Source organism: Accipiter gentilis, chromosome 25 (assembly GCF_929443795.1).
Source record: "Accipiter gentilis chromosome 25, bAccGen1.1, whole genome shotgun sequence".
Lineage (NCBI taxonomy): Eukaryota > Metazoa > Chordata > Aves > Accipitriformes > Accipitridae > Astur > Astur gentilis.
In genome coordinates, this window is record NC_064904.1 from 20,618,753 (window position 1) to 20,645,549 (window position 26,797).

Below are 26,797 nucleotides of genomic sequence, written 5' to 3' on the forward strand. Positions count from 1 at the left end.
AAAAAGAGAGGCAGTGGGAGACAGTCCCATTACAGCTGGGCTGGGTGTGGAGGTTCGTCAGTAGCTGATAGGATATTGGAGAGTTGTGCAAATGTGGGGACAGTATTCAGACAAAGATGATGGGAGGAGAAGGGAGTGATATTCTGGAGCTGAGGAATATTCTTCTGTTGTATGGGAAGTGGTATGAGAAATTTTGAGATTGCTCGTTCCCACGAAGAGATTGCCATGGTCTTGGCGCTGGCAGGAGGTCAAGACCCAAGGTTGGGGCAGCGAAGGCTTCCGAGAAGTGTGTTTCAGAGGGGTCAGAAGAAGAATGCAGGTCATTGGAAGGGGCTGCCTAGTTCGGTGTGTTTGCCATGTGTCGATTTGAAAAATCTAAAGTAGAATTTGGAAAGGGAAGCTGCCAATTTCTTCTCTGTACCCAGGTAGTATTCTGCTAAGGCAGCCAAGTAGCTGCTTAAGTTTTACCTGCGGTTTAGAGGATCTGACCTTGGAGCTGCTTTAAATTGCCTCCTTCCTGTTGTGTTCTGAGAGACAAGAATCAGCAGAGGGGAAAATAACAGCTGTGAGTTGTGGCTGAAAAGGCCAGGCATTTCTGTCCAAAGCACTGAACAGCCTGTACCGGGACTGCTGCTGCTCCGGACCGGGAAGGATGGTGTGCTTTCTTTCGTCGGGGTGAGAATTGTGCAAGGCTGGATGTGCCCAGGCAAGCCTGCTGGGCTGGGAAGACCATGTAACTTAACTTTCTTCCTAGCTTTTTGTTGGCTGCTCTCCACTTACCTCTTGGTTCAGACATCACAAAAAATGCTCTGATATTTACATAAGCAAAATAAATTATTCTGAACAGTACTAAGATAAGTTTTATGTTTACAGGATATTGATGTGATATTTAGCAACATTTCGGATATTCATGAGCTGACAGTGAAGCTTTTAGGGTTGATTGAGGATACTGTTGAAATGACTGATGAAAGTAGTCCTCATCCTCTGGCTGGCAGCTGCTTTGAGGATCTTGCAGAGGTATGGTGTTTTGTTGGTTGGGGGGGGGAGCGGGATTTTTTGGTGTGTTTTGGTGTTGGGGTTTTTTTTGATTGTTTTATTTTCTTAGTAAACTTTTGGTGATGACTCTGATATCTCCGATAAATTTGAAGTTTTAAAATGTCCTTTCAATAAGCTCTGAACAGAGATCTTCCCTATGCATTCTTTAGTAGGTTAAGCTAAAGTGTTTTTTCTACTCGTCACAGAAACTCTATGAAGCAGGTAAGCACAAAACTAAAAGCTTATTTCAGAGTGGAAATTAATTGCTATGATCCTGTAGGGATGTGGATTTGAAAAGTAACTACCTGGGATTGCTTACTGAAAGAAAGTGGTGCTTTGATTTTTGTAGGCACTGGTGTCAGACACAGGGCTACCCAAAAATCATAGCAGTTGGATGTAGATCTGCAAGACGAGTGACTTGCATAACTCTGGACAGTGAGCTAACTCAAACAAAATGTGTTCTTAATTCAGGCAAATGCATCGTTTTACATCTGGAAGGGGCAATGTCTCTGCAAAGCAATGACTCTGGGAAGGAATGCAGTATCAAAACAGCCATGCAACTGAAGAGAAACTTACTGTTCAGTATTGTAGCAAAAGTGCTATCGATACCCATTGACCTATAAAACAGATACTGAAGAGTAGGAATAAGGGAAGACACTGCATGCAGATTTGCTGTGGCTCGTACTGGAACATTATTAACAGTTATTTTGGCAGGTGTTTTTTTTTTTTAACGGGCATTGAAATACTAGAAGGGCTACAGAAGAGAGTCACAAAACTGAAGTTTTTGAGAAAGTGCTTTACAGTGAGATAGAGCTCAGTTTAGTCAAAACAGGATAGGTATATAGGTAGCTTCTTGACCTGAAAATAGAGTAGAAAGTGACTCTGGAATTCAGCAGAGGGGTGCACAACAAAAAAAAGCAGTATCTGAAAGGCAAGAGGACAGTTCAGCTTAGAAAGGTACCACACCTTTCTAACTGTCAGGGGAGCTAACTCTTGGAACAAATTACCAAGGTAGGTGTGGAGTTTTTGCTGTCTTTGGACATGCTAAATGGAGTCTGCTTTTTCTTGAGAGGGGTATTGAGCCCAGTTTTTCTGACTCAAAATGTAAACCATATTGACTGTATGGCAGAGGAAGTCAAATGAGATGTTCTGGCCCGAGAGAGAATAGCTTGGATGAACCACATGGTGAATGTGAAGTTTATGGGTTTTATCTTAAAATTACGACGTTTATAAACCATAAAACTTCCATTTCACTTTTACGTATGTTCAGTTTTTAAAATCTGAGGACTGCATGAACACAGCAGTACCATTTGGAAAATGATTACATTTTTGTGGGTGTGAAGAATACGGGTCCTTCAGCCCATGTGCCAATCTTACAAATATACTGTAAAGATAAAGTTTTCCTGGCATTATTTCAGTAAACCACTCATGTGACATATCAGTAGGAAAGTCCAGTTGACAAGGTGTTAGCTCTTAAGTTGTTAAAGCATAATTGCTTATATAATGATAAGGAGAAGCATTTGAACAATGAAACAAAGTAAACAGTTGTTATATTAAAATTGAAAAAAGAGTTAAAATTTGAAATAGTACAGCACTATCCTGGAAAACATATCTATGTCAGTTTATTGCAAAAGCTACTCTTAGGCATCCTGTGCTTTAAAGGAAACAAATCCTTTTCAATGTGTAAAAATCTCACCTGATTTTCATTAACTGAAAAACTTAAATAGGAAATGAAGAACAGATTATTCTTCAAACCTTTTTATGTAGGTAGTAAGTTTGAATTTAATAATTCCATTAAGGAGGTCTTGCTCTGTATTAACTAGGCTGTTCATTTGATCATCTCACATGTTGAGATCATCTTTCTGTGAGTATTTGCAACAGGGATCATTAAAAGAGCGATATGAAAGTGAAGTTTTGCTCTGCCTATCTTACTGCCAGGCTTGTTCACTTAGTGTTTCCATTATAAAGGTCCTTCAACTTATTTGGAAGGATAATTGGAAACAAACAACCCTTGCAAGCTGGGGTCTTCCTGCTCTGTCTGTTTTTCTGCATCAGTTCTCTGGAAGGTTTAAACATAAATATTGTCGTGCTTTTGAGATAAGGAAGTACAGGGAAAACAGAACATTTTTTTCCTGATGTGGAGGAAATTCAAAAACTTGATGCCTTACACATATGAGCGAGAGATGGATATTTGTTAATCTGCTGGTAAAAAAAAATTTATTTTTTTGGCAGTAACTTTTACAATTCTCACTACTGCAATGTGTTTTAATGATTGCCTGAGATAATCTCTTTAGTGATGTTGAGCTAGTGGTGGGAGAGCCTCAGAACCAAGGGCAGAGGGTCTCTGTGCTACTTTGAAGTGGTCTTCAGAAGGCAGCTAATAAAGTAAGGTTATTATCAGTAGGTTGTAAATTTGTTATGCTGGTATTTGCGTTTTCATAGGAGAAGTTTTAGGTATCCACAAAGCAAAAAAGGTGGAAACCAGTACGCTACAGCAAAAGGGGCCAAAACGTTTAAACACCAATCCAGAACTGTATGCTGCATTAAGATAATTTATATGGGCATCAAGTTAATGTCTCCATGTTTCAGTAAGTTTTGCAACATTGCAAGTGTAAGCCCCCTCTCCCCCCTTTTTTTATTAGTCTCGTGGGGAAGATGCCTAATGCAGTTATTTTCAATCTTGCGTTCAAAAAAAACAACAGAAATTCAAAATACTGATTAAACTCTGAGTGGAAGAAACTGAAAACACTTCTGAAATGCAGTGAAAAGTTTAAAAAGACAGTGCAGAATAAATATGTTTTGGTCTGGCTCCCCCAGTAGATTTGTATGCAAGATTACATTTTGAGTAGCAGTTCCAGCTCTGTGCTCTGCTTGTGTCCCGTGGAGCCAAGCGATGGACCGAGCCGGTGGAGCAGCTGCAGCCATCAGTCCATTCGTGCTTATTACCTCTGGATGCAGCTGAACCCACACCCCATGGCTGACTTGCTGCTTCTGCAGAGGTTTATGTTCATTTTTTTTCTTAGCTAATATGGCAAAGAGAAACTGTATATCCAGTATTATTGTCCCCTGTCTTTAATTTGGATGCTGTAAAGTAAGACCCCTCTATGGTACACTTGCAGGTAGTAGGCAGGTGTGGAGTAAATGAAAAAAAACGAAAACAAAAAAAACCCCAACCAGGCTGTAAACTGGATTCAGATTCTGCTTAAGGAAACCAGCCTGTTCAGTTAGAGAGTGTCTAATCATTTCTCTTCAGCTGCTGCTGCTGAAGTGCCAAACCTTCCCCCCCTTTCGTCCCCCCTCCGAGATACAATCTAATGCGAATGGACAGCAATGATTAGAACTTGATGAGGAGAGCTGAGAGTGATGATTACAATTTGCATGTGAAAAGAGCATGCATTCTGTGCCTCTCCTCCCCACAAAGAGTTTAATTGCAGCTGCCCCATGAGTAAGGTAAGAAATCTCCTGGAACCCCTGCAAATGGAAGACTTGAGACTTCACCTGAATGTTCAAACGAGCCTTTGTGGTGTTTGGTACTCCCAAATCCTGCAGCCTGTATTCTGACAAGCACTTCTGCATTAAGGTGAAAAGAGGTATGAGCTTATTCTGGGCATCGTGCCATCAGCACCGGATAACCCGGTGATTCATGAGTGATTCAGCCCAATGAATCTGCAGAGACTGGGGAACAGCCTGACAGGCTTTGGAGCAGGTGATCTATGAGCAGTCATAAATTATTCCTGCAGAGATTCGTGTACAGTCAGGTTTTCATCCCGTCCTGCTGTAGCTGATATTATGGAATCACAGCCAGATACTTTGTCCAGAGCCGCAATTTTTGCACCTGAAACCCTTGGTGTCATTAGAGCACTTCCCTCTCAGACTCTTTTCAGACTAGCTGCTTTCTCCCAGAGATATTTTCCCAGCCTTCCAACACGGCCAGAGAAGTGAGCAGAAGTCCAGTGCTTATGACTGACCATTCTTACGTGATGTAGCCTGAAATGGTGGTGGTACAACAATGCCTCCTTGTGACAGTCTCCAAAGTTCATCTTTACCTTCACTTCTTTCTGAAGTGTCATTCTTTATGGACAGAGAGGAGTCAAACTGCCATTCTGTATGAAATGTGGGTGGGCTGAAAGCAGGAACTTCTCTGGGTTCCCACTGATTCAGTAAAACAGATTTTGTGTTAGTGATAAGTATGGTGAGTTTGAGGAATGCTGAGAAAATGTTGTGTGCTTTTAAAATTTGGAAGTGAAGAAGGGTTGTGGTTTACTAAATATTTGTTTTGCAAAATCGATCTTTTTCTTGAGAAGTTGCACTTGCGTATCAGCTTATTAAAGGAATTAATTGTACCAGCTAGGACAGAAATATCTTGCCTCCTTCAAGTATGTATATAATTCTCTGTTTTTATTTAGGAGCAAGCCTTTGATCCATATGAAACCTTGTCCCAGGATATTCTCTCTCCACAATTTCATGAGCATTTTAATAACTTAATGGCAAAACCTGCTGTTGCTCTCCACTTTCAGGTGAGTGCAAATGAGAAATACTGAACTGCTTTAGTTCTTGTATTTCAAAGGTTTGAATTTTTTCAGTAATTCTTTACTTCCTGCTGAGGAAGAAATCCTCTAGATTCTGACCTTTCCTCAGTGTAAGGTATTTGGACTCTGCCTCTTCCTGTAAAAACTGGACATAGCTCTGACCCATCCATGAGTCTTTTGCAGGGTTTTTTTTTGTCCTCATCAGACTCTCTTGCTTGAGAGTAGAGGGTGACTTCTCATACCTGCCACTTCTATTTCTGTTTTGCCTTTTAACACCAAACACAGACACCCAGGCACAGTATTTTCATTTCCTTCCATACATATCCCAGGCCCCCTTGTTCAGCACTGAGGCTGGGAATGGCAGTTTTTCTTGAATCATTTCTTTAATAGGACTATCCAGCAAGATCGTCTGTAATATTTTTATTTTTTTATTACTTCCTTCTGCCAACGTGGCAGATGTATTAAAGACTATTGTTCAGAAGACGGAGCTTGTGTTTAGAAATGCACTTAGAGAAGCTGCTGAGTAAGTGTTTGGTCAGTGGTGCTCCCAGCTAAACCCATTGTAGTAGCGCTTAGTTTGTACGGTTCACTGGGGCCCACGTCTGCAAGCTGAGATTCCTCTGAGCCGTTCCTTCAGGGTGAGTGTTTCCTCTTCAGCTCCGAGTGCTTGGTAAGCTGGATCATCTCACTCTTAAATACTACTTCATGAATAAAATAAGACCCTTTACCTACCTCCCTAGCAAATTTAAAGCCCAAAGCCCTATTCCAGATTAAATTGGTAATCGAGTTATTTGACAGTGCATCTGGCCTCCTTTCTGACTCTACTCACCATAGAAAGGTTTGGGCTTTCCTAGGGATGTTCCTTCATGCTACTCCAAGCTGCGGAGCAAAGGCGGAGGTCCGAGCTCTGGGCCGTGGGACGTATATGAGCTGTCTCTGGCAATTGCAGAGAGATGCAGCCAGAAGTCTTAAACAGGGGGGAGTGGTCATTTCCAAAAAGGAGATCAGGTAATTTGGTTTCTGTTCAATAGTTATCTTGATACGGAAGATGGCAGGGATTTCACCGTCCTTTGGAAAACCTCGCCTCATTTCACAACCTGAATTATTGTGTTAGTTAACTGCTGGGAATGGGAAAAGATTTTGAACTCATTTTCGAAGTCTTAAACTTGTGATTCTCAGTTTCTGAGGGCGAGGAGATACATTAATTTCTTGAGTACTTGATGAGACCTCCATGTTTCTGTGGTGTATTGGATGTAAATTGAAGCACAGCATACATAATTTGGAGAAAAGGACATTAGAGGGAAGTTGGTGACAAGTGTATTAGATTGTATGGGAGTCCTGACTGGTCTTTAACATTCCAGTGTTTTCTTTAAATTCTGCAGCAAACTGTGGTCCAGGGTAAAATGTATTGTTTTGGAAATGGGTGTAAGCCTTTTTCAAAATACATTCAAGCATTTTCTGCATTCTGAGATGTGGCTGTTGACTGGGGAATAAGATGTGCAGCTTAGCCGTAGTCAGTGCATTATTTTTTAGGTGTTGTCACCTTGAACTAATGCTATTAATTGAGTTCTGCAGACAGTGCTGAAACACAAAGGTGCTAGGGATTGCAATATGAGCACCTCTATGTCAGTTAAAAGATGCTTATAAAATGACTTGTAGTAACTTGGTCCTCTAGCTTCTTAAATTTGATTTGCTACTTCTGGCAAAAATATGGACCATCCAACTGGTTACCAGTTTAAGGAGGCAGATTGTGCTAGCATTTCTTGGGAGGGTTAGGGGTGTTTTCAGAGCTATGGGTTCACTAGTGAGTATACATCAAAATCCACCCGAAGCTGTTTGTAAAAGCATGCTTGCAGTGCCTGGAAGAGGGTGTTTACAGATTCCGTTTGCTTGATGTCAGACCGTTTAAGTGTCTCTGAATCTTACAGACTGTCATTGGACAAAAATATTTTTTCAAACTTTATTGTCTTCCTTACTACTAGATGTAAGTATAGAGTAACGTAGGTCAGCAGGGACACCCGGGATGTGTCTAGCACAACCATCTTGCTCAAAGCAGTACTAACTTCAGGCCCTTGTCCAGTACCATTTTGAATATTTCAGTGCAAGTAACCCTGTTTATTTTTCCTTTTCAGTCTACTGCTGAAGGGTTTAAAGAAGCTGTACGATACGTCCTCCCACGACTCATGCTTATCCCAGTCTATCATTGTTTGCACTACTTTGAGTTACTACAGGTAAATGAAGCCACACTCTTTGTTGCCTGCCAAAAACATTTCTTAATGTGGAGAATCTGAGCTTTTAAATAGGTGATTAGATTTTCAATACTGCTTCTGAACACTGAAAGATAAGAAAACATTAATTTGACACCAGTTAGTATATGTCTGAAAAGTAAAATCATGTAAAAAAAAAATAATCTGCAAAAGCATCTGTTGCTCTGATATGAACATTTGAAGTAACTATTTTATTAAATAAACCTTTATTGAACTTGAGTTCTAATACAGTTAAAAATTTGATATGCAAATCGAATTTCTTCTTTCTTTGACTTCTGAATTTGTTTGTCTGTTCAGAAAAAGCTAGGCATAATGCAGATCAGTATTCTCAGTCTCAAGTCACACTCCAGTTGCAGCACAGCTGATCTTATTTTGGGAGTTGGGGAGGCACTTCCTTTCAGCAGAGTCAGAATAATCTGTTCTTAATGTTCAATCATTTGTCCGGAGCCCTAAATGGAAGAGGTACAGCAAAAAATATCATTTTTCATAGCATACCACACTTTCTGCATATTGAGGAGGAATGAAAATAAGCACTACTATTTTCTTATTTTCTGTCTTCTAAGAAATTACATTGATGAAATATCAGGCTTTATGGAATTCTGATTCAGATGATAAAAAGTTATTCCTGTAGGACATACAGGAGGTCCTACCATACAAGTTGTTTAGGTTGGCATCTAGTCTGTATTTATGAGCAATTCTGCCGATTGAGGCATTACTTATTTTAGAACAGCCTCTATGGGTTTAACCACAGATCACTTGGCACATATTTTATTGTGATGTGTGCTAGCAAGGTGGTTAACATCAGTAGATATTTCCCTTGGGTATAACAGCTAAAAGCCAAAAAGTAACTAAGCATGTATCTTTTTGCTTACAAGCAAATGTTTTTGGTGTGAGTTACAAGAAGAGAGGCCAGCAGTCAGCAGAAATTTAACATCTGAGATCTATAATAATCATTCTTGAATAAGAAAAATAATGTTGCTGTAGAAAATGCAATTATCTTGAAAAATACTTAGATCAGAGCTTTGTTTAAGTAGTTGAGGATAATGAAAAACAGTTTCTCTTTGCCCCATTGTGTTGGGAAAGTTTGTAATGTTTATAAGGGTAAGTGAATTATTAACTAACTGGGATATACTTAAATTAAACAGGTGAAATATCCTGTGGCTATACCTGACATTTTGAAATAGCAACAGAAATTACACTTTTAAATTCCCAGTGTAAAAAGTGATACTAGCAGTGTTGTACAAGTGTGTTATATAGTCTTCCTTTGTATTTCAAAGGATTTAATTGTATGAAGAAAGAAAAGGAAACTTTGCAACATAGAACTTATGTATAATACAATATAAAATTTTCTCGGAAGAATCTCAAGCCAAAAAATAGCAATCATTTTAAGACCAGGTCTGTAGTTAATATCTGGCATGTTTGGGTTTTTTTGTTGTTTTGGTTTTTTTTTAAGTTTAGTGTTGTTTTCATTATGTCTGCTGCGAATTTTATTTTTTTTTTACATATCCTGATTTAGATAAGTAAATAGAAGCATGATTTATTTTGACCCATGGATCACACATCTCCAGTGTATGGATTACCAATATTTTGTGGACAGGTTTAAATCCAAGTGGTCTCAATAAATTTTAAATTTTTAAGCATTTCTATTGATAGTCAGTTTAGAAAACAGTTAACAAAGCTGAAAAAAAACCTCAACCAAAACAACCCTAAGGGTCAGTGAACTTTTCTCTAGATTACGGTACTGTCTCTATTGAGAACAGAAACTTTACATTGCCATAGTTTTAATATTTGCCTTCATAAAGCTTATGTTTCTATAAGGACATCTTCCAAAAGAAAATAAACTGATCAAAGAACTAAAGGATGACAGCAGAAGCATGGCATGGTTCTGCCAGCCTTGCTGTGAAGTGAGCACTGATAGCTTTGCAGATAACATCTCTCTTACAAAATACTGTAACTTCCCATTCCGTAAGGGTCAGTTGCATACGATAATTCTCTGGAACTTCGATAATTCTCTGGAACTTCGTAAAATGTTCTTCTTTCATGTTTAAAAGACATAATTGGATTAGTGACCTGAAACATGCTGAAGGTCAGGCTAATTAATGACCCATTGTGTCTTAAAGCTGGGAAATGGAGTGCATCAGTATGAAATCAAAGAATGAAATCATATGGTGCAGCTTTGGGAGAATCTAAACATTTAACTGATTTTACAAGCAGTGTAGTGTTTGTCTGCTTTTTGGGGAAACAACATATATGCCTTATTGAGCAGAGTTTTGTGTGTTTTCAAAACTTAAGATTAAATGCTTTGCATGCAAACTTGGTAGTTTTTTCTTCAGTGACAGGAAAGGGTGGCTACTATTTATGTTTTAAACGATGGCACAGAGAAGAGAATTTGGTTTTCATAGCCTGTTTTAAATCCGTAATGCTGCAAGAGTTTTCTGTCTTGTCTCTTGGGGGCTCCGAGTCTGTTCTTAACTCCTCTTAGTATTGATGGGATCAGGTTATACATGCACATTCTTAAATGTCCTCATATCTTTGAAGAATAAAGTCTGGCAGATAGTGCAAAAATATTGTTTCTTTTGTTTGTCTTTAACTTGGATAATACAGCTGGATGCTGCATAAAAATAATATTAGGCCATGCCTTTTTTTAACTAGGGAATTTTAGCAGTGAAAATGATTAGATTTGACCTTTATCCATAGTATACAAGATTTCTGAATAGAATTAGAATTCAGCTGCAGAGGCTGATGCTTGGCTGTCTTGAATCTTTCTAACTTTGCGAGCATGGAGCAGAGCAGAAATCTTAAATACCACTCTGTAGTGAATAATGGTAAATACAGAGTCTTTTGCTGTGATCACTTTAGTTGCAGGTTTAAAATTTGAATTTTATGTTGTAATTTGAAAACATCCTAAATTTCCTGCAGTGATTTTTAAAAAGCAGTGTTTTTAGGGATAGAGAAAGTATTTATTCAACAATGTTAGTATATTACAAACTGTTGCTACTGCTTTTCTGTTACCATTGTATTTGTCTCTAGGATCCTTGGTTGAAAAAGACCTAGAAAAATGGAAGCAGAAAAGCAACAGAATGCTCATGTTTTTGTGGCTTCAGTAGGGAGAGAAGCTAAGATTGAGACTGTTACTCCTAAAGAAAGTTACCAAAAAACCCCTACTGAATTGGGAGGTAAATAAAATAATGATTTACAGAAATGCAGGCCTCGATGTTTGCTATTTTGCAAAACAGCAAAACTAAAATGAATTAAATTAGAGTGTGAAAAGCTTGAAAATTCTTTCAAGCTGTAGAACTTTTCTTCTTGGTGCAAAAACTTGTTTATGCAGCCTCTGATGCAGGATCTGCGTCAGAGACTCCATTTTGCCTAAGCAGGAGGCATAAGGGCTGGATGTCGTTTGGAGATCCCCATGTTGAATTTGTTTGGTTTGGCAGCTTTTTGTTCACAGCCATATAGAGGTCACCAGGAAATAGTCTTTGAGCACCTTGAGCCAGAGGACAGGCCCTGATGACCCTTTAATGTTGATTGCTTGTTCAAGTATTGACAGAAAATGAATCTGCTGTTGGTTGTCTCAGGATGAATGATGATGGCAAAGGTTGAAGGAATTCACGCTAAAGAAATAAAACTATCTTGAAGGAAAAAATAGTGGTAGTGATCAAAAATTGTTAGGTCTTGCAAACAGGTAACCCAGATAGATTCTGACTGTGATATCTTTAATTGATTATCAGAGTATTTGGGTTTAAAACACTGTGCTTGGCATTTCCAAGCATGAATGCTCTACATGCTGGCAGTGTAGAGGAGAGCTTAATGTTTCATCAGACTTTGAAGCTCCAGATATGCTTTCATAAATGTGTCAGAGGTCTAGGAAACGTTATTCGTTGAATGCAGTGCAAAGAACGCAAGGGGTCATACAATCCATCTGAATCCTGAGCAAGATTCCAGTTAGGTGTATCATTAAAATCCTGAAGGTAAGCAGAGGTCTGCTCAAGTCTCTGTTCAAGTCCAAGGCTTTCCTGTATTGAATAGAGAGTATATCCTTCCTTCTCATGTGACTTGCAGGCACAAGATTATCCCTAATTCTTGCATGTGACTTGCTGTGTTGTTATCAAGCAACCCAAAACATACAAAATTCAGCCTTTTAATCTTTCCCACTGTTACCTAATGATTGACTGACAGAGAAGCTCCAGTCAGTATTCTACAGGATCACCGTGGTATAATTTAAGTGAACAGTGTTCTTCATTACTATTTTCTGACAATTTTCTGTAGAATATATTGAATAGTTAATTTTCTCAGTTTATCATCACCGGTATTTTAAATACAGGACCCCCTTTTCCCTTTTCTAAAGATTTACATATTTTCTTTGTCTAGCAAGCATGTTACACTTTTGCATCTGCTGTTTAATTGGAAAGATGCTTGTTAAGAACTGGTATTTGGAAAAGCAGGTGTTAGTCCAGCAGTTACAGAGAATGAGATATGCTTCAGGTGCTCTGCCTGATCTTCAGGAATCTATGCATTAAGGTGTAGAAATAGATTAGATTACTTCCACATGTGTGTGTATATATATTTTTTCTCAATACAAAAAAAAAAGGCAAAACATGCCACTTAATGTCTGTTAACTGCCAAACACAGCTCCCTTTGGAAAGGTGATGCAAGAAATTCTGCTCAGGACATGTGAGGAGAAAGAGTATTTTATCAGACTCGATAGCTTTTCCCACCTTTAGGATTTTGCATTTGTCATCTTTTCACACTATATTTATGGTCTTTTCCTTTCTGTGGCTGATAGTAAGGAAAAGAAGGGTGTCCACAGAGGTAGACATCTTATTTTTCCCTTCCCTGTACTGTTCCTCAGCTCTTAAACTCTCCAGAAATTTTTGGCCATAAAACTTTCATTTCTCTAATATACAAGATGGAGGTTGTTTGGGCATGTGAAAAATAAAAATTTTAGTAATTTAAATTACATGAAGAGAGTGGCCCAATCTGGTCAAATCCTGTTCTCTCAATTACTTTTAGAGGAAGCTACATATCCTTGCTGAGGGAGCATAGTGGGGAAAGGAAAAGAAGGCTTCTGCCATGCTGAGTGATTGTAAGTAAGAATTCTCTTAAAGTACTTAGGTAAAACAGAGTTTATCCAAAACTGCGTGGCATATTGTCTTGATTTCACCCAGCAATCTATTTGCTTGATTTTTCTTAAAAAATTACACAATCTTGAACATGAAAGGGGTTAAAAAGAGAAATATCTTTTATTTATAATCAGTAGTATTTTAGGAGTGATCACCTTAAAGAACCAAAAAGAGAGACTCTGTGAATAGGCTTTTGCTCAAAGCATACTGCTACCAAGTGCATGGAGATGATATGAAAGCCTGTTGAATGCTCTAATTCAATAAGTTTCTTCCTAGTAGTGGAGACAGATCTGGTCTTTATAAAAAGGAAATACACTGATTCTTGCTGCCTTTACATTTTGCTATTAGCAGCAAATCTTGACTTTCAGACTTTTTTTTTTTTTTTACTATGTTAGTTTGCCCTGTGCAAAATTGACATTTCTTCTGGAAATAGATGAGTTTGCTGAAGATGGCAGAGTTTAGAATGGTAAGGAGCAAACAGAGAATCTTGGTCATTCCATCTTTTAAGTTTGCTCTGAAATGTTGGGATTGACTCATTGAAGGAATGCTACACTACACATAGTTACATAAACCAGCATTTAATTCTTGGCTATTTCAAACCTCCAAACTATTTAATAAAATCAGTTGTGAAACAGGACATTGTTGAAAACATAACAGGAAAAACAGTATCTGACAATCAGCATTGACTCTCAGTAGAATGGTAAAGGGTTTTCTTTCTAGTTTTCTTTCTAAACTCTCTCCTGCTCTCTCCTGTTGAGTATCTACTGACTTCTGAATATCTGACAAATGTTTTTTAGTTACATGCATAGCTAGCTTTGAGTGTGATTCTAGTAATAACGCTCTCATTGACTTGAAGTCACTGACCTCTCTGAGTACAGTTGATAACAGCGTGTAAGAATATTTTTCATTCTTCCTACCCTTCTATAAATTAGATAAATCTGAAATAAAATTGTTTATTGTGTCACAGCAATTGCAGGAATGCAGTGAAGATGAAGAGGATCGGGAGTGCTTAAAACAAGCCATTACTGCTCTTCTGAATCTGCAGTGTAGCATGGAGCGGATTTACAGCAAACACTCCCCAAGACGTCGGCCTGGGTAATAATCCACAAAACTACCCTGGTGTCCCAAAGTTGGCAGAAAAGGAGATAAGTGATGTGGAAGGAATTGTAATCTTTTTTTCTTGTTAGATAATCTGTATATTTCCTTTTCAAGGCATGGCTTTATGTCAGTTTTCATTGTAAATGGCGTAGCAGCCCAAAACCTTCACGGTCCACTTCTGTGAATAATGTCAGTATCTTACTCCTTCCCTAGCCAAAGCAATGCATGTGGCTTTTTTGGAACAGTAAACTTGGTTAAGGCATGTTTAGGGCAAAGAAATAATGATATAAACAATGAATTCAGTTGATTTTTATTTTTTTTTCTGTCTCTTGGGTTGGCAAATGTGGAATGTGCCCATCATGACTTTTTCTTTTCTTCATTCAAGGGAGCCAGTCTGTCGCTTCTATAACCGACAAATAAGAAGCAAGCACTTGGCCATCAAGAAAATGAATGAAATCCAGAAAAATATTGATGGCTGGGAAGGCAAAGATATTGGGCAGTGCTGTAATGAATTCATAATGGAAGGAGGCTTGACAAAAATAGGAGCCAAACATGAACGCCACATCTTTCTCTTTGATGGTTTAATGATCAGTTGTAAAACTAATCACGGTCAATCACGGCTTCCTGGTTACAGCAATGCGGAGTATAGACTGAAGGAAAAAATTATCATGAGGAAAATACAGATTATTGATAAAGATGACACATCTGAATATAAACATGCTTTTGAACTGGTGTCTAAAGATGACAACAGTATACTGTTTGCTGCCAAGACTGCTGAAGAGAAGAGTAATTGGATGGCTGCTCTGATTTCCCTCCAGTATCGCAGTACTCTGGATAGGATGCTTGATTCAGTGTTACTGCAAGAAGAAAATGAACAGCCACTGAGGTTACCTAGCCCAAGTGTGTATCGTTTTGTAGTGGAAGACTCTGAAGATAACATTGTTTTTGAGGACAACTTGCAAAGCAGGAATGGCATTCCTATCATCAAAGGAGGAACAGTTGTGAAATTAATTGAAAGGTTAACATACCATATGTATGCAGGTATCCTGTACATTTGTGTTCTATATGTTTTTTTAAGGTCATACTTGTATTGGTGATGAAATTAATCCTTTTATCTTTTGTTTGTTTGGGTTTTTCTCTGCATATAGTTAAAGCAAGATTTGCAGAAAAAAACCCTGGTATCTGTTGTCAAATCAACTGGCTTTGCTGGCAAAGCTGTAAGAAAATTTGGGGTATGCAAGCCCTCCCCCCTGCCAAAAAAAAAAAGTATCGGTGGTCTAATAGGAACCAGTAGCGTGTTTCCCGAGACCATCGTGGCTCAAGCAGTGGTGCTGTTACGGGCTGTGTGACTGTGGAGGAAGAAGGTGGTTGAGGTTATGTTTATTATGCTCCAACCTGCCACTTTGTAGAAAAGGATACAAATCACAATTGGCATTCTTCAGACTTTCCTGTGAAAGTCTTTACTATCTTAAAGCCACAGAAATGAAACCTTGTAGTAGTTACATGAAGTGCTAATGTTGATGGAAGTGTTAGATCTTAGGTTTGGGGTGAAAAGCATGCACTGAAAGGGAACGCAGTGAAGCTGACAGAAGGGTGCTGGTGGAAGTGGTGTGCAATTTGTGTAAAACTTAGTAATGGTCTCCTTTGTGCTTTTTACAAAAGTGCCTGGTATTTAAGTGAGTCTTTTTTGTAAAACCAAGGCTAGATAGTGTGGAGCTGTATATTTTTTAAAAAGTAAAAAAAAAAAAACAACAAAAAAACAAAACCAAAAAAACCATTTCCCACATTGAAGCTCAGTATTGATGCAACTAGTTGGTATGCAAGTAATCCATAGTTGTGTTGTCTGTGAGTCCTGAGTCATTCATCTCTAAAATGTGATGGGTTTTAGTGGCTTGTAGAGTTAGCCCTTTTCCTGAATGAACTGGTGTATTTGAGTATTAGTTTGATAGCATAACTTCAGTTTTTATAGCGCAAGTACTTGCCGCTTTGGCCTTGGGAATCTTCAATGAAAGCATTGCCTCTTGGTTTTCTGTGTGCTTTTTCCAAACAGTATTTGGAGCCAAGACTAACAAAATCATCTCCCTCAGCTTCCATAAGGGCATTTCGATGACTAACAGCATTTGGAGGGACTTTCAGCAGATCTTGGTGGTGCTTTTTGTTTGTATTTAGGTCAAGATATGATTTTTTTAAAACTGTCAGTGTATCGTATGTTTGCCTTAGTTTCATATTTGTTTGAAGCAGGCCTTGCTTCAGCACAATGGCTCTGCATTCACAGAATGACCTCTGTCATGTCAAAGAAGTCCCCAGCTGATACCAGGATACCATGGGAGATAGCAGATGCAGAGTTAATAAACTCTTGAATTTAAATCGTGAGCCACTCTTAGTAGCACATTGCTTGTACTTTCTGTTTTATTGAGAATGTCATTTACAGAAATACGTAATTTCAAAAATAATACAAAGGAAGCTACACAGGTCAGAGAGCAGAGTAGCAGCCCCCATTTTAAGAGAATTGGAGATCTTGTCAGCAGAGCAGAGATACTACCTGCCTGTTCAGTGGTAAGAGGAAGATTTACTTTTAAAGTGTTGTAAATAGTACTGAAGAGTGAATGTAGATGTGACGTGGAAGCAGAACAGGCCAGTGCAGGACTAGGGTGCAAACTCAGCAGCATTATCATAGAATGAGAGCACTATTACTCTTAGCTTGCAAGCACATTCCTATATATGGATCCCTTAAAAATGTTGAGCAGTGCTCTGCAGGGAATTTAAGCCTTCTTAAAAGCAGTGTTTGTCTTAATCTTTTGTGGGTTTATTGGAAGAAATTCGATTCCCACTTGTTGAATACTGCTGGTCTAAGCTACCTGTACCTAATGCTGACAGATTCAAGACTATTTACAGAACAGCAAGAAAAAAGAAATCCCTAACAACCCCAAATCCACACTTCTGAGTGAACATGTGCACATGCACTTTTCTAGGTCAGGTTTTCCTGTATTTCAGCATTCATTTGCTCCCAGGCAGCTCTGGAAGCTGCTGCATATCACACGACAGCAGTGTCTTGCCTCCGTTACCCTTGTGAAGGGGTCTGCTGCAGGGATGTCAGGATTAGGACCAGATGATGACCCTTCATGGCTCATGAAGTGATTTGTTTATCAGCTTGCTTATTCACGATCTACAAAACTCTGTACAAGAGAGTGGAAATAAAAGAGTTTAAGGGAACAATGTCTTTCCTTTAATACTTCTAATATAGCAGAGTGGGCCCAATAAAACACGTGGTAGCTTGCGGATAGGCACGTCTCATGGTAACACACCTACCGTAGCGGTGGGAAACAGCGGGAGGGAGGTGTGGTGGCTTGTGGAGATACAACATCTTGAACTGCTGCAGGTATTTGCTTTGTAAGGCCTCTGCTGCTTGTCATGTTTTCCCTGTTGGCTGCTCTGCAGAGGGTAGTTGTGTGCTGCAGTGGTGTGGCTGGGGCAGGTGTGCAGTCCCCACTGCTGGAGATTTTTTAAGAACAGGTAAGATAGCATTTTGTTGGGGTGGTATAGGTATTTTTGATGTGAAGAGAGTAGACAGCCTAGTTCTACCATGTTTTCTTTGTCTTTATGAAGCCATGGAATAGCTGCATATACAGGGAGTGTAAGTCATTCCGCATGCTGAGACTGAGACACAGTTTGTGAGAGAACATAGCATGTGCAGTTGAGTACTTTTACAGGGGAAATGTGTCAGAGGACTAAATGGAAATTTCACAAGCAGTATCATTTCTGGTACTTTTAAAATTACAGTGCTGGACTTAGAACCTTAGTGTATTTTCTGCACTTTAAAGCTTCTGTGAGTGTATGAGTCTTATTTCTGATATTTTGCAATTGGATGAAAAAAAAAACCCACTCCACTATTTTCTTACTCTATCTTTACAGATCCTAATTTTGTACGTACTTTCCTTACCACGTACCGCTCCTTTTGCAAGCCCCAGGAACTGTTGAGTTTACTGATTGAAAGGTAAGTACTGGTCATCCTTTCTGAAGATACTGAAAGGCTTTGTGTATTTACCTGCTCCTTTTCTGCTTGGATTCTCAGTGCCATGTGGCACACGTTTTAGTGAAGTTTGTAAACCAGTAACTTTTACAACGGGATACAGCAATGCAAGTTTTTAGTGCACGCTTCCTTTTCCCAGTTTAAAGTAGTTACCTGAATTAAGTATTAGCTAGAGCACTTGGTGTGCATCAGCTGTGGGGTGTTAATGTTTTGACTGCTTAACTTGATCATGAGAGTGTATTTGAGTATGCCTAAAGTCTCAATGCAAATAAGAACGGAAGTGTTCTAAGCGGTTTGTTTGAGAGGCACAGACTCTTAATGTAAACAACATTTTCATACAGTGTGATAAAGCTGCTCTTAAGCTTTCTTCTAATCTTCACTTAATCAAGCTAGGGTAGTTAAAAACCTTATATCCTAGTCTAGACATCTTGTGATGACCAGAGAACTAGTGAATTATCAGGGTGAGAGCTGGGTGTGTTAGCACTACATAGCTAGGGGAGGAGGGAATTCCAGGCAAACTGGATATTAGATGAGTGCTTGAGTTCCACCGCACTGATTTTTATTTTTTTTTTTAAATGCAATTGCACTTCATGTCCTACATAAAGGGTTTGTGTTTTATCTTAATTGCCATCAGTTTCTTGGTGCTTTTATTCATAGGTTTGAAATCCCAGAGCCTGAGCCTACTGAAGCAGACAGGCTGGCAATCGAGAAAGGGGAGCAGCCTATCAGCGCAGACCTTAAGCGATTTCGCAAGGAATATGTCCAGCCAGTACAACTCAGGTTTATTTGCTTTTAAATTTGTTCTGTTAAAGCCAGGTTTGAGTTCACTGATTATATGGTGATCCTGGAGACAGTAATCTCTTTTGGAGACTGCTGTGCTGTCAAGTAGAGACTTATCACTGTCTGCAACCAGACTAATATCCCAAACCATGTTCTGATTAGTCATACTGACTTCTGTTGTTGTTGCAACTGTACTTTGGTTCTCTGCCACTCACAGCTGTGATCACCACCCACAAGAACGCTGTATTGCTGCTATGTAAAGCGGGTGTGGGTGAGAGATGTATAACTGAAAGTGTTTCTGACTGCATTTTGAATGGATTCCTTGTTAAGAGGCTCTATGAAGATAGTTTCTCTGTTTCCATTTTTTTTCAGTCCTGCTGGTATTTTACTCCCTTTCCCAGCCCCGTTGATGTATCTGCACAGACAGGGAGACTCTTGTCTGTACTGCACATTGCAACGGGCTGCAGTGAATCTTCAAGGTCTTGCTGACCAAGCTAACTGGGGGAACAGTTAAGTGTTTCTGGCATGAATGAGGCTAATTGTTTCCCTGATAGGGAATCAAGTCAGGAGGAGACACAGATCACAACCAATATTTGCTAGAACAACTTTTATTCATTAAACTGTTTTTATGAGTAGCATCAAGATGTTACTGTTAATGGCAGATAACTATATGCACAGTACCCTCACACAGTCATTCATAGTTACCTGTTTGGAGCAACAGCAGTTTAGTCAAAGTGAAGGGTCATACTGACATGCCAGTACCTTCAAGTTAGGTGTTCAGACAGCCACTTAGGCGTCCTATCTTCATCAGATACCTGTATGCATATATGTAAAAAAAAAATATATATATAAAAAATACTGTAGTGTTTGTCAATATATAGCTGCTGCCATCTTTTTGGATGCAGTCCAAAGTTATACAACCTCAGCGTAACCTTCATACTTGTGTGTGCTTGTGACCTTGTCCAGATTTATCAGACCCTTGGTATTCTCAGTTTATGAGCTCCTGTGGGTTCAGCAGGACCACTAGTCTCCAGAGTTATCAGTTCTTGGGAGAGCTTCACATGCTAGTTCTCAGCATGTACTTTTCCCCATTTCAGCTTACTGTTCTCTGGTAACTGTTTCAGCATCCATCCACATAGGTGCCTATAGAGCCCCTTCAGAGAAACTCACACAGAATGGGCTTTTGTGACGTAATTGGCTCAAAAGTTTAAATACTGTTGTATTGCTTTTGTTACTATTTTTTGTAGCTTACTCTACTCGCTAGGATGGAAGTCTCTTGGGGACCTCCTCACAGTGCCCCTTACAGATGCATCTTCCTGCAGCACTGCTGACTGCCATAGCTGAGCACGACAAGTGGTTACCAATGAAACTGGAATCTGTAGAAGAGTTTGAGGCACCAATTAACCATGTTTCTTGCTATTAATTTCCAAAATCAGTTTAGCACTTTTGCCTTCATATGCTACGTTTGAGCTGTTTGACACCTCTGCCCCATTCCAAAGTTTCCAGGGTCTTTGGTTTTGGTTTCTGGTTTCTTTCCTTGTTTGAGTGATTAGGATACCTCTTATTGTAACAACTACTCTTTGCTGTCTAATTTATGCTATGGTTGATGAGTTGAGTCCTCTTATTGGTGCCTGCTTGATGAGATGTGCTGCTATTTAACACACACCCTTCTGTGGCTTATAGTTAATCTTTGAATTTAGGAGATACTACATGTTTCTAGTAGCTTGAAACTCTGAACTGTCTTACAGTTGAAAATAAGTGCCTGAATTTGAGCTGTTAGGTTGATACTCCCAGCACTTTGTAAACTCCAGTAATTGTTAATAGCACTGATCTCTACTTCAGGAGAGACCTGGAGTTTGGGAAGAAGGCGGAGAATGTGAAGATGCTCGTCTCTCCCTCCCTCCCTTCCTTCCCTCCCTAACACTTACTCCCTGTCTTGCAGAAAATGCTGTAGACGTGGTGTGCAGTACGCAGGCAGGGAAACGGTAATGTCTTTGACTAGATGAAATGCATGCAAAGTCATGAGAAAGAGGGGGTGCTAAGCTGCAAATGCAGTCAGCACAACCAGGCAATCTTTCTTGCTTTTTCAGTATTACTGCCATGATATCTCAAAGGAAAAGACTGATTAGATAGGATCCTATATTACTGTTATTGGGAACTTGTTTCAAAACATCACTCCTTTTGACAGTTAGAAGCTGTCATTAATTTCTAGCCTAAATGATCTGTTTGGGTAGCCATTCTTTCATGTGATAAACCTCATTCTTTAACTTATTCACTGGAAAAGGAAAACTATTTAATTCTCGATGTATTCACATAGAGCACCCTTCATTTGACTAACCTAAACCAGCCAACTTCTCTAGTGCTCTGACTCACAACAGACTGGCAGATTACAATCAGTTGTCTGCCCTGTCCCTCTCAGATGTTCTTGTCCCCACTTTACAGGGCTGAGGCACCACCAACAGTAGTCTGATGCACAGTTAGCACTGGTTTACCTTAATATCCTGAGCTGCAAAGAGTGGGGGAGTTTAGCAGCATCCTGCATACAGCTAAGCCACTTTTGCAAAGGGGAGATGGGGCAGGAGTAACCACATCTTACTGTAACTATCTCCTCTGAGTCTGAGACCGTGGGCTCTCCATTAACCCCATCATCCTGTCCCACCTGTTGGACTGGCACAGGGAAAATCTGTTGTACTAGTTGATGTAGGAGATTTTTGCTCACCCTTCAGGTAAGGTGATACAGTGCACCCCAATAAATCAGTTTTGAGGTACGAGCTCAACTTGTTTTGCCTCTTCTTCAGGTAAACAGTTTTTTATTCTGTTACACCCTAAGAGTAGAAGGCAGAAGAGCAGTTGTGGTTAACTTTGAGAGGCTTGTTTATTAGTGGTCTGTTTAAGAAATTGTAGAGAAAAACCAAGAAAAAGGTTAGTGTTATCCTTAAAAGAAGTACTGGATCTAGTACGGCCATTTGTGTAATTAAAAAGTTGTAGAAGTAGGGCAGTACACTTGCAACAACTTCTAAGCTGAAATTTCTGTACGGGAAAGAAATAATTATAAATTTGTTTCTTACCAAATGGGAGATCCTAATCAGCTTTTTAGTTAAAAAAAAAAAAAAAAAACAGAAAATGACATTAGAAATACCAGTTTCATCTGATTTTGCTAAGTTTTTTCCTCTTCTGAAACCACCTCAACACTAGCATTCTTTATATAAGATTTAAAAACCCCACCAAACTATATATATGCCAAGACTGGAAAATTAGGTTTTAAATACCTGAGGACTTCTGTGGTCATTGGTGCCATGCTTAGTCTTTGTTCTGCCCCTCTGTCCATATGTATTTTGATAGTCGTCAACTACATGAATCCGTAACTCGTTTTTTGTAGAATTGTGTTTCATTTAGTGTTTACGTAGGACAAGCCTTGGAAGTCCTTAAAAATGAAACATAATATTTTATTTTTTCTCTCCTTCCTCAGAATATTAAATGTTTTTCGTCACTGGGTAGAGCACCATTTTTACGATTTTGAAAGAGATCTGGAGTTACTAGAGAGATTGGAGACGTTTATTTCCAGTGTAAGAGGTATGGTAATTGGTGGTCCTGTTGTTCTTCCACATTTTGGTACAACCTGCTGGTCTAACCCTCACAGGTTTTAGGCATGAGAATATCTTTACACACATGAGTAATTTTAATGACTTTAATTGAGCTGTTTATGAGACTCTACTTTACATGAGCAAGCTTTGGCCTGGAGCCTAAACAGCTACCAAAAATTACTTCAAACATTATGATATTTACCTTAAGTGTATTTACTTCTGGACAGTAATGTTCATCCCTGAGTGACTCTACAATAGATTTGTTAGAATTCAGACTGTCACCTTCCTTCTCCCTGTGTTGTATTTATAGAGAATTCCTTCCCTGTTGGTCACTGAGACTGGTTTTTTTCCATCTTGTTCTTTTCCCATTTATTAAAAGTTCCAGCTGAAAATCATTATCCTTTTAGGAGAGGATACTTGACCCATTTGGTATCACTTCCTCTGGAGCAATCCTTTACAAACTGGCAGATTTTTTTTGGCAGCCTGAGTGGAGGGCAACAGTGTTGGCATGTCAATTTTAATCATTATTCTGGCAATTCTAGACTTGCCTTTTCAGACTGCCAGACCATACATTGGGCAATATAATTCTGAGACAAACTTAGAGGGTGGTAGTTTATCTTTTGCAGAGGTCTCCATGCTAGCTATTGCTGACCAGAGAGGAATAATTCAATATTGATTAGTCCCTTAAAAGCTATTTGTCTCGAACTGCTGAAGGTACTTCCTGTCTTGTCCACTATTTTGGGTACTGTATGTTGGACTGATAGTGTAAACATGTATTTCTCTAAACTTTTTGTTCTGCAGTGCACTAGTACAGCATGTTGCAAAGATCTCACTTGAAGCTTGTTGTATACTTTTTTAGTTGTTCTCTAAGTAGATTAAGCTAGCAGTCAAAGTGAAGATGGTTGCAGCTGAGGGGAAAAAGTAAAATATAACATATGCAGGGTCACTTTTTTCCACTCAAAAGCTGTCAGTAGATATGGTTAAACACAACTGGGCACCCAAAAATGCGTTCACATGTGTCTGTATTTGTCAAGTGATACAGGTGCAGGAACCCATAAGAAAAAAAAAAGGGAACTACAAACCTAATTAATTTGCATGCAAAAATGCAGAATTTTGAGTGCATGTATAATTTGGGGGAGGTGGTTTTATTAGATTATCAGAAGTCATTTAAGATAATATTTAAAAAGGGTTTTTTCATGGTTTCTGTTTTGCAGGAAAATCCATGAAGAAGTGGGTGGAATCAATTGCTAAAATCATCAAGAGAAAGAAAGCTCAAGCAAATGGAATTAGTCACAACATCACCTTTGAGAGCCCACCTCCCCCAATCGAGTGGCACATTTGGCGTGTTGGGCACAGCGAAACGCTGGACCTCATGACTCTGCATCCTATAGAAATTGCTCGACAGCTAACGCTTCTCGAGTCTGACCTTTATAGGTAGGGATAGAACTAATCCTGTCTTTTTCAGATTATTTGAGCAAGAAAGAGTCCTAAGCTGTAGAATCAGTCAAAAGTACGTCTCCTTGACTTTCAGAGTTTATGGAAAGAGGTTTTCTTGCCATCTGTTCAATATCAAAACACGCAGGGAAAAAAAAAAAAAAGTTTTTTCATCTCCATATCAGACTTCTGACAACATAAGCAAGTACAGGAAGGACACTAAAATATTACAAGTAGATAATACTAACTTGTACTGTCTCCTTGTTAAAAGCAAACTTAGTGTTACATTAGTAAGAAATGCTTGTTGCATCATAAAAGGCAAACACAATTGTTTCTGCTCCTTTCCTTTATAGCTACATAGCAAAGGCCCAGGTGTTATATGCATATAACCATAGCACTGTTACATCAGGGTCCTCTAATCTAATTCTGAAGAGTTTTTTTAGTCTGGTACCATAGGTACTTGGCTGTTTCCTAGCTCTGTTGTTACCTGTGATAAATAGAGCTAGCCTTGATGTGAGAGCTAGGTTTTGCTGGGTAGAAATTCTCTAAAGTCTTACAAAACTTCAAGGTGAAGCATCCTTTTGTGCTTCAGTGACAGCAGGTTTTTCTATAGAAATAGGCCACTTTTCCAGCAGGTTGCTCGAAGTATTTCAACTTCCTATTTTTTTAAAAAAATTGTAACTCACTTTGAGATGCTTTTTAAAATAAGCTTTCAGGAAATTAAATTTACTGCTTTAATTTTCTTACCTGAAAATGCTTATTCAAAAATGCCAATTTCAATTAAGATAAAAATGTATTTCCTTCTATAGTCAAATACTTGTCAGAAAGTTATTTTAAGTAACTGTTTTGCAGTAGATAAGATTGGATTGGATTTGTGAAGAATCGAGTCATGATGAAGGGAAGAAATAATCTTTTAATGCAAACACAGAGTATAAAATTATTATTTCTATTGAGCATTCTTCTGCATCTTTCTTTGTCGTTATCAGGGCAGTACAGCCTTCTGAACTCGTTGGTAGTGTGTGGACTAAAGAAGATAAGGAAATTAACTCCCCAAATCTATTGAAAATGATTCGTCATACTACAAATCTTACTCTTTGGTTTGAAAAGTAAGTACAGGTGGTGATAGTCTTGTGGCATTAACTCCTACTGAAATCCCAAGAGAAACGTTTCTCTGCTGTTTGAATTCTGTTTCCTTGAATCTTGAGATGGCTGTAGGGTATTACAGTAATTCCCATTTTTGGTTCAAGGGTGTGTGCCATGCCGATCGCATACACTCCCTCTTCCTGAGTCTGGAAGGTTCTTTCCAGTTATGTCCACTTGGTCTGCACGGGTCCTACTTAACGTTTCCACAGTATATCAAAAGGTGTCGAAGGCAGTGCAGGACTCGGCACTGCTTTTCGGCATCCCTGATGAAAGCACTGTTGTGTCTGTCCCCTTACCTTAGTCTCTCTCCCTTCTCACATGAGATGATAAAGTACTTCTGAGGACTTGGCCAATGCTGTGGTCAGAAGGGTGTAGCAGCTTGTATGTGTATACCTGACCTAGCGAGTTTAAAATGCGCTGGAGATACAGCATGAGAGTCACCCTACTTATCCTGGATCTTGCTTGGGATTTGCTTTATTATTTTACAGGATATGCCAAAACCTTTCTTGGCTTTCCAACTTGAACATATGTAAGATGTGATTACATAAATTTGTACTTGAGATTCTTGAGAGCGCGCCAAAATGCGCATACTGGATGTACTGTACAGTTTTGCTTGGAAAATTTTGATTTAGTAGCTAGCAAAATGTCAGGTTTTATTTATCAGTGTTTCTCAAATTATGTCTCTTGATTAGGTGCATTGTGGAAACTGAGAACTTTGAAGAGCGAGTGGCTGTGCTGAGTAGGATTATAGAAATTCTGCAGGTTTTTCAAGATCTGAATAATTTCAATGGTGTTTTGGAGATCGTCAGTGCAATGAACTCTGTATCAGTGTACAGACTAGATCACACATTTGAGGTAAGTTTTGGGCATTGCTCTTGAGGGGGGGGGGGGGGTGGGAAATAATCAGAATCCAGAAACATCTCACTTCTGAAGTGAAATCCATAGTATCCATATCGCACTTGCTTTCATGGAAGAAAACAAGTGTGAAATGTTCGAAGTTATTTATGAGAAAACATACAAGATGGGCTGCATGTCTCAAAAGGTTTGTAAATAGGAAGTGGAGCTTTTCAGCAGATTTTTTTTCTCACGAGTATTCAGCCCCAAAAGGGGAAATGCCACGATCATTCAATTGTTGTTCCTTACCCTGTCTGAGATGAACCTGTTGCTTCAGTCCAGCATTTTATGGGCATGAAAGAGGAGGATCCCAGGGCTCAGAACCCTGGACTGGAATATTTTAACAGCAGCATTTCCTATGTACACAAGAAACAGGGGCGAGGGGGTAGAAGGGCATGGAGAGGGGATAGCTAAAGCTTAGGTTTCATTTGGTCACAAGAACTTCTCTTGGATGAGAGAGTCTCACAAAATTCAGATTGTTGGAGGCTGAAACAAAAACCTGCTGGAACTGTTTAGATGGATGGTAGGAAGAGAGGCTACTACACAAGTAGTGACTCCATTTTTCACTTGCCAAGGAAAAGAAATGCCTAGGATTTGGCAGCAAAGCCTCCCTTGACTAAAATAGAAAAAGAAGCATGAATAAAATGTTTTGAGTTTTGTATGTCTTTGAAAGGCAGTACAAGGCCTTTAAGTTAAATTCAAAATTACATGGTTTTTATTAAATTTTAAGACCAGAGTTATGTTTGTAGGCTTGGTAGACAAAATAAGTCTTGTTTACATTAGCCTTATGATTCACATGACTAAATTGTTGGACTGATAGTGCTGTAGTCCACAGCAAACCATTTACAAAAGATGTTCTTTCAAATCTGAATTTCAGTTT

At 39.0% G+C, this 26,797-nt stretch overlaps 1 protein-coding gene across 1 annotated transcript in view; it reads left to right on the plus strand.

Moving 5' to 3' along the window:
- SOS2 (SOS Ras/Rho guanine nucleotide exchange factor 2) overlaps positions 1–26,797 on the plus strand; it is a 55,769-nt gene that overhangs the window by 20,184 nt on the left and 8,788 nt on the right. The window contains exons 6-16 of the mRNA XM_049829013.1: positions 874–1,017; positions 5,442–5,552; positions 7,697–7,795; positions 13,922–14,049; positions 14,438–15,093; positions 17,965–18,046; positions 18,740–18,862; positions 22,332–22,435; positions 23,661–23,880; positions 24,867–24,986; positions 25,716–25,878. Of these exons, the coding sequence (XP_049684970.1) occupies positions 874–1,017; positions 5,442–5,552; positions 7,697–7,795; positions 13,922–14,049; positions 14,438–15,093; positions 17,965–18,046; positions 18,740–18,862; positions 22,332–22,435; positions 23,661–23,880; positions 24,867–24,986; positions 25,716–25,878 (1,950 nt within the window). The remainder of the gene's footprint in view (positions 1–873; positions 1,018–5,441; positions 5,553–7,696; positions 7,796–13,921; positions 14,050–14,437; positions 15,094–17,964; positions 18,047–18,739; positions 18,863–22,331; positions 22,436–23,660; positions 23,881–24,866; positions 24,987–25,715; positions 25,879–26,797) is intronic.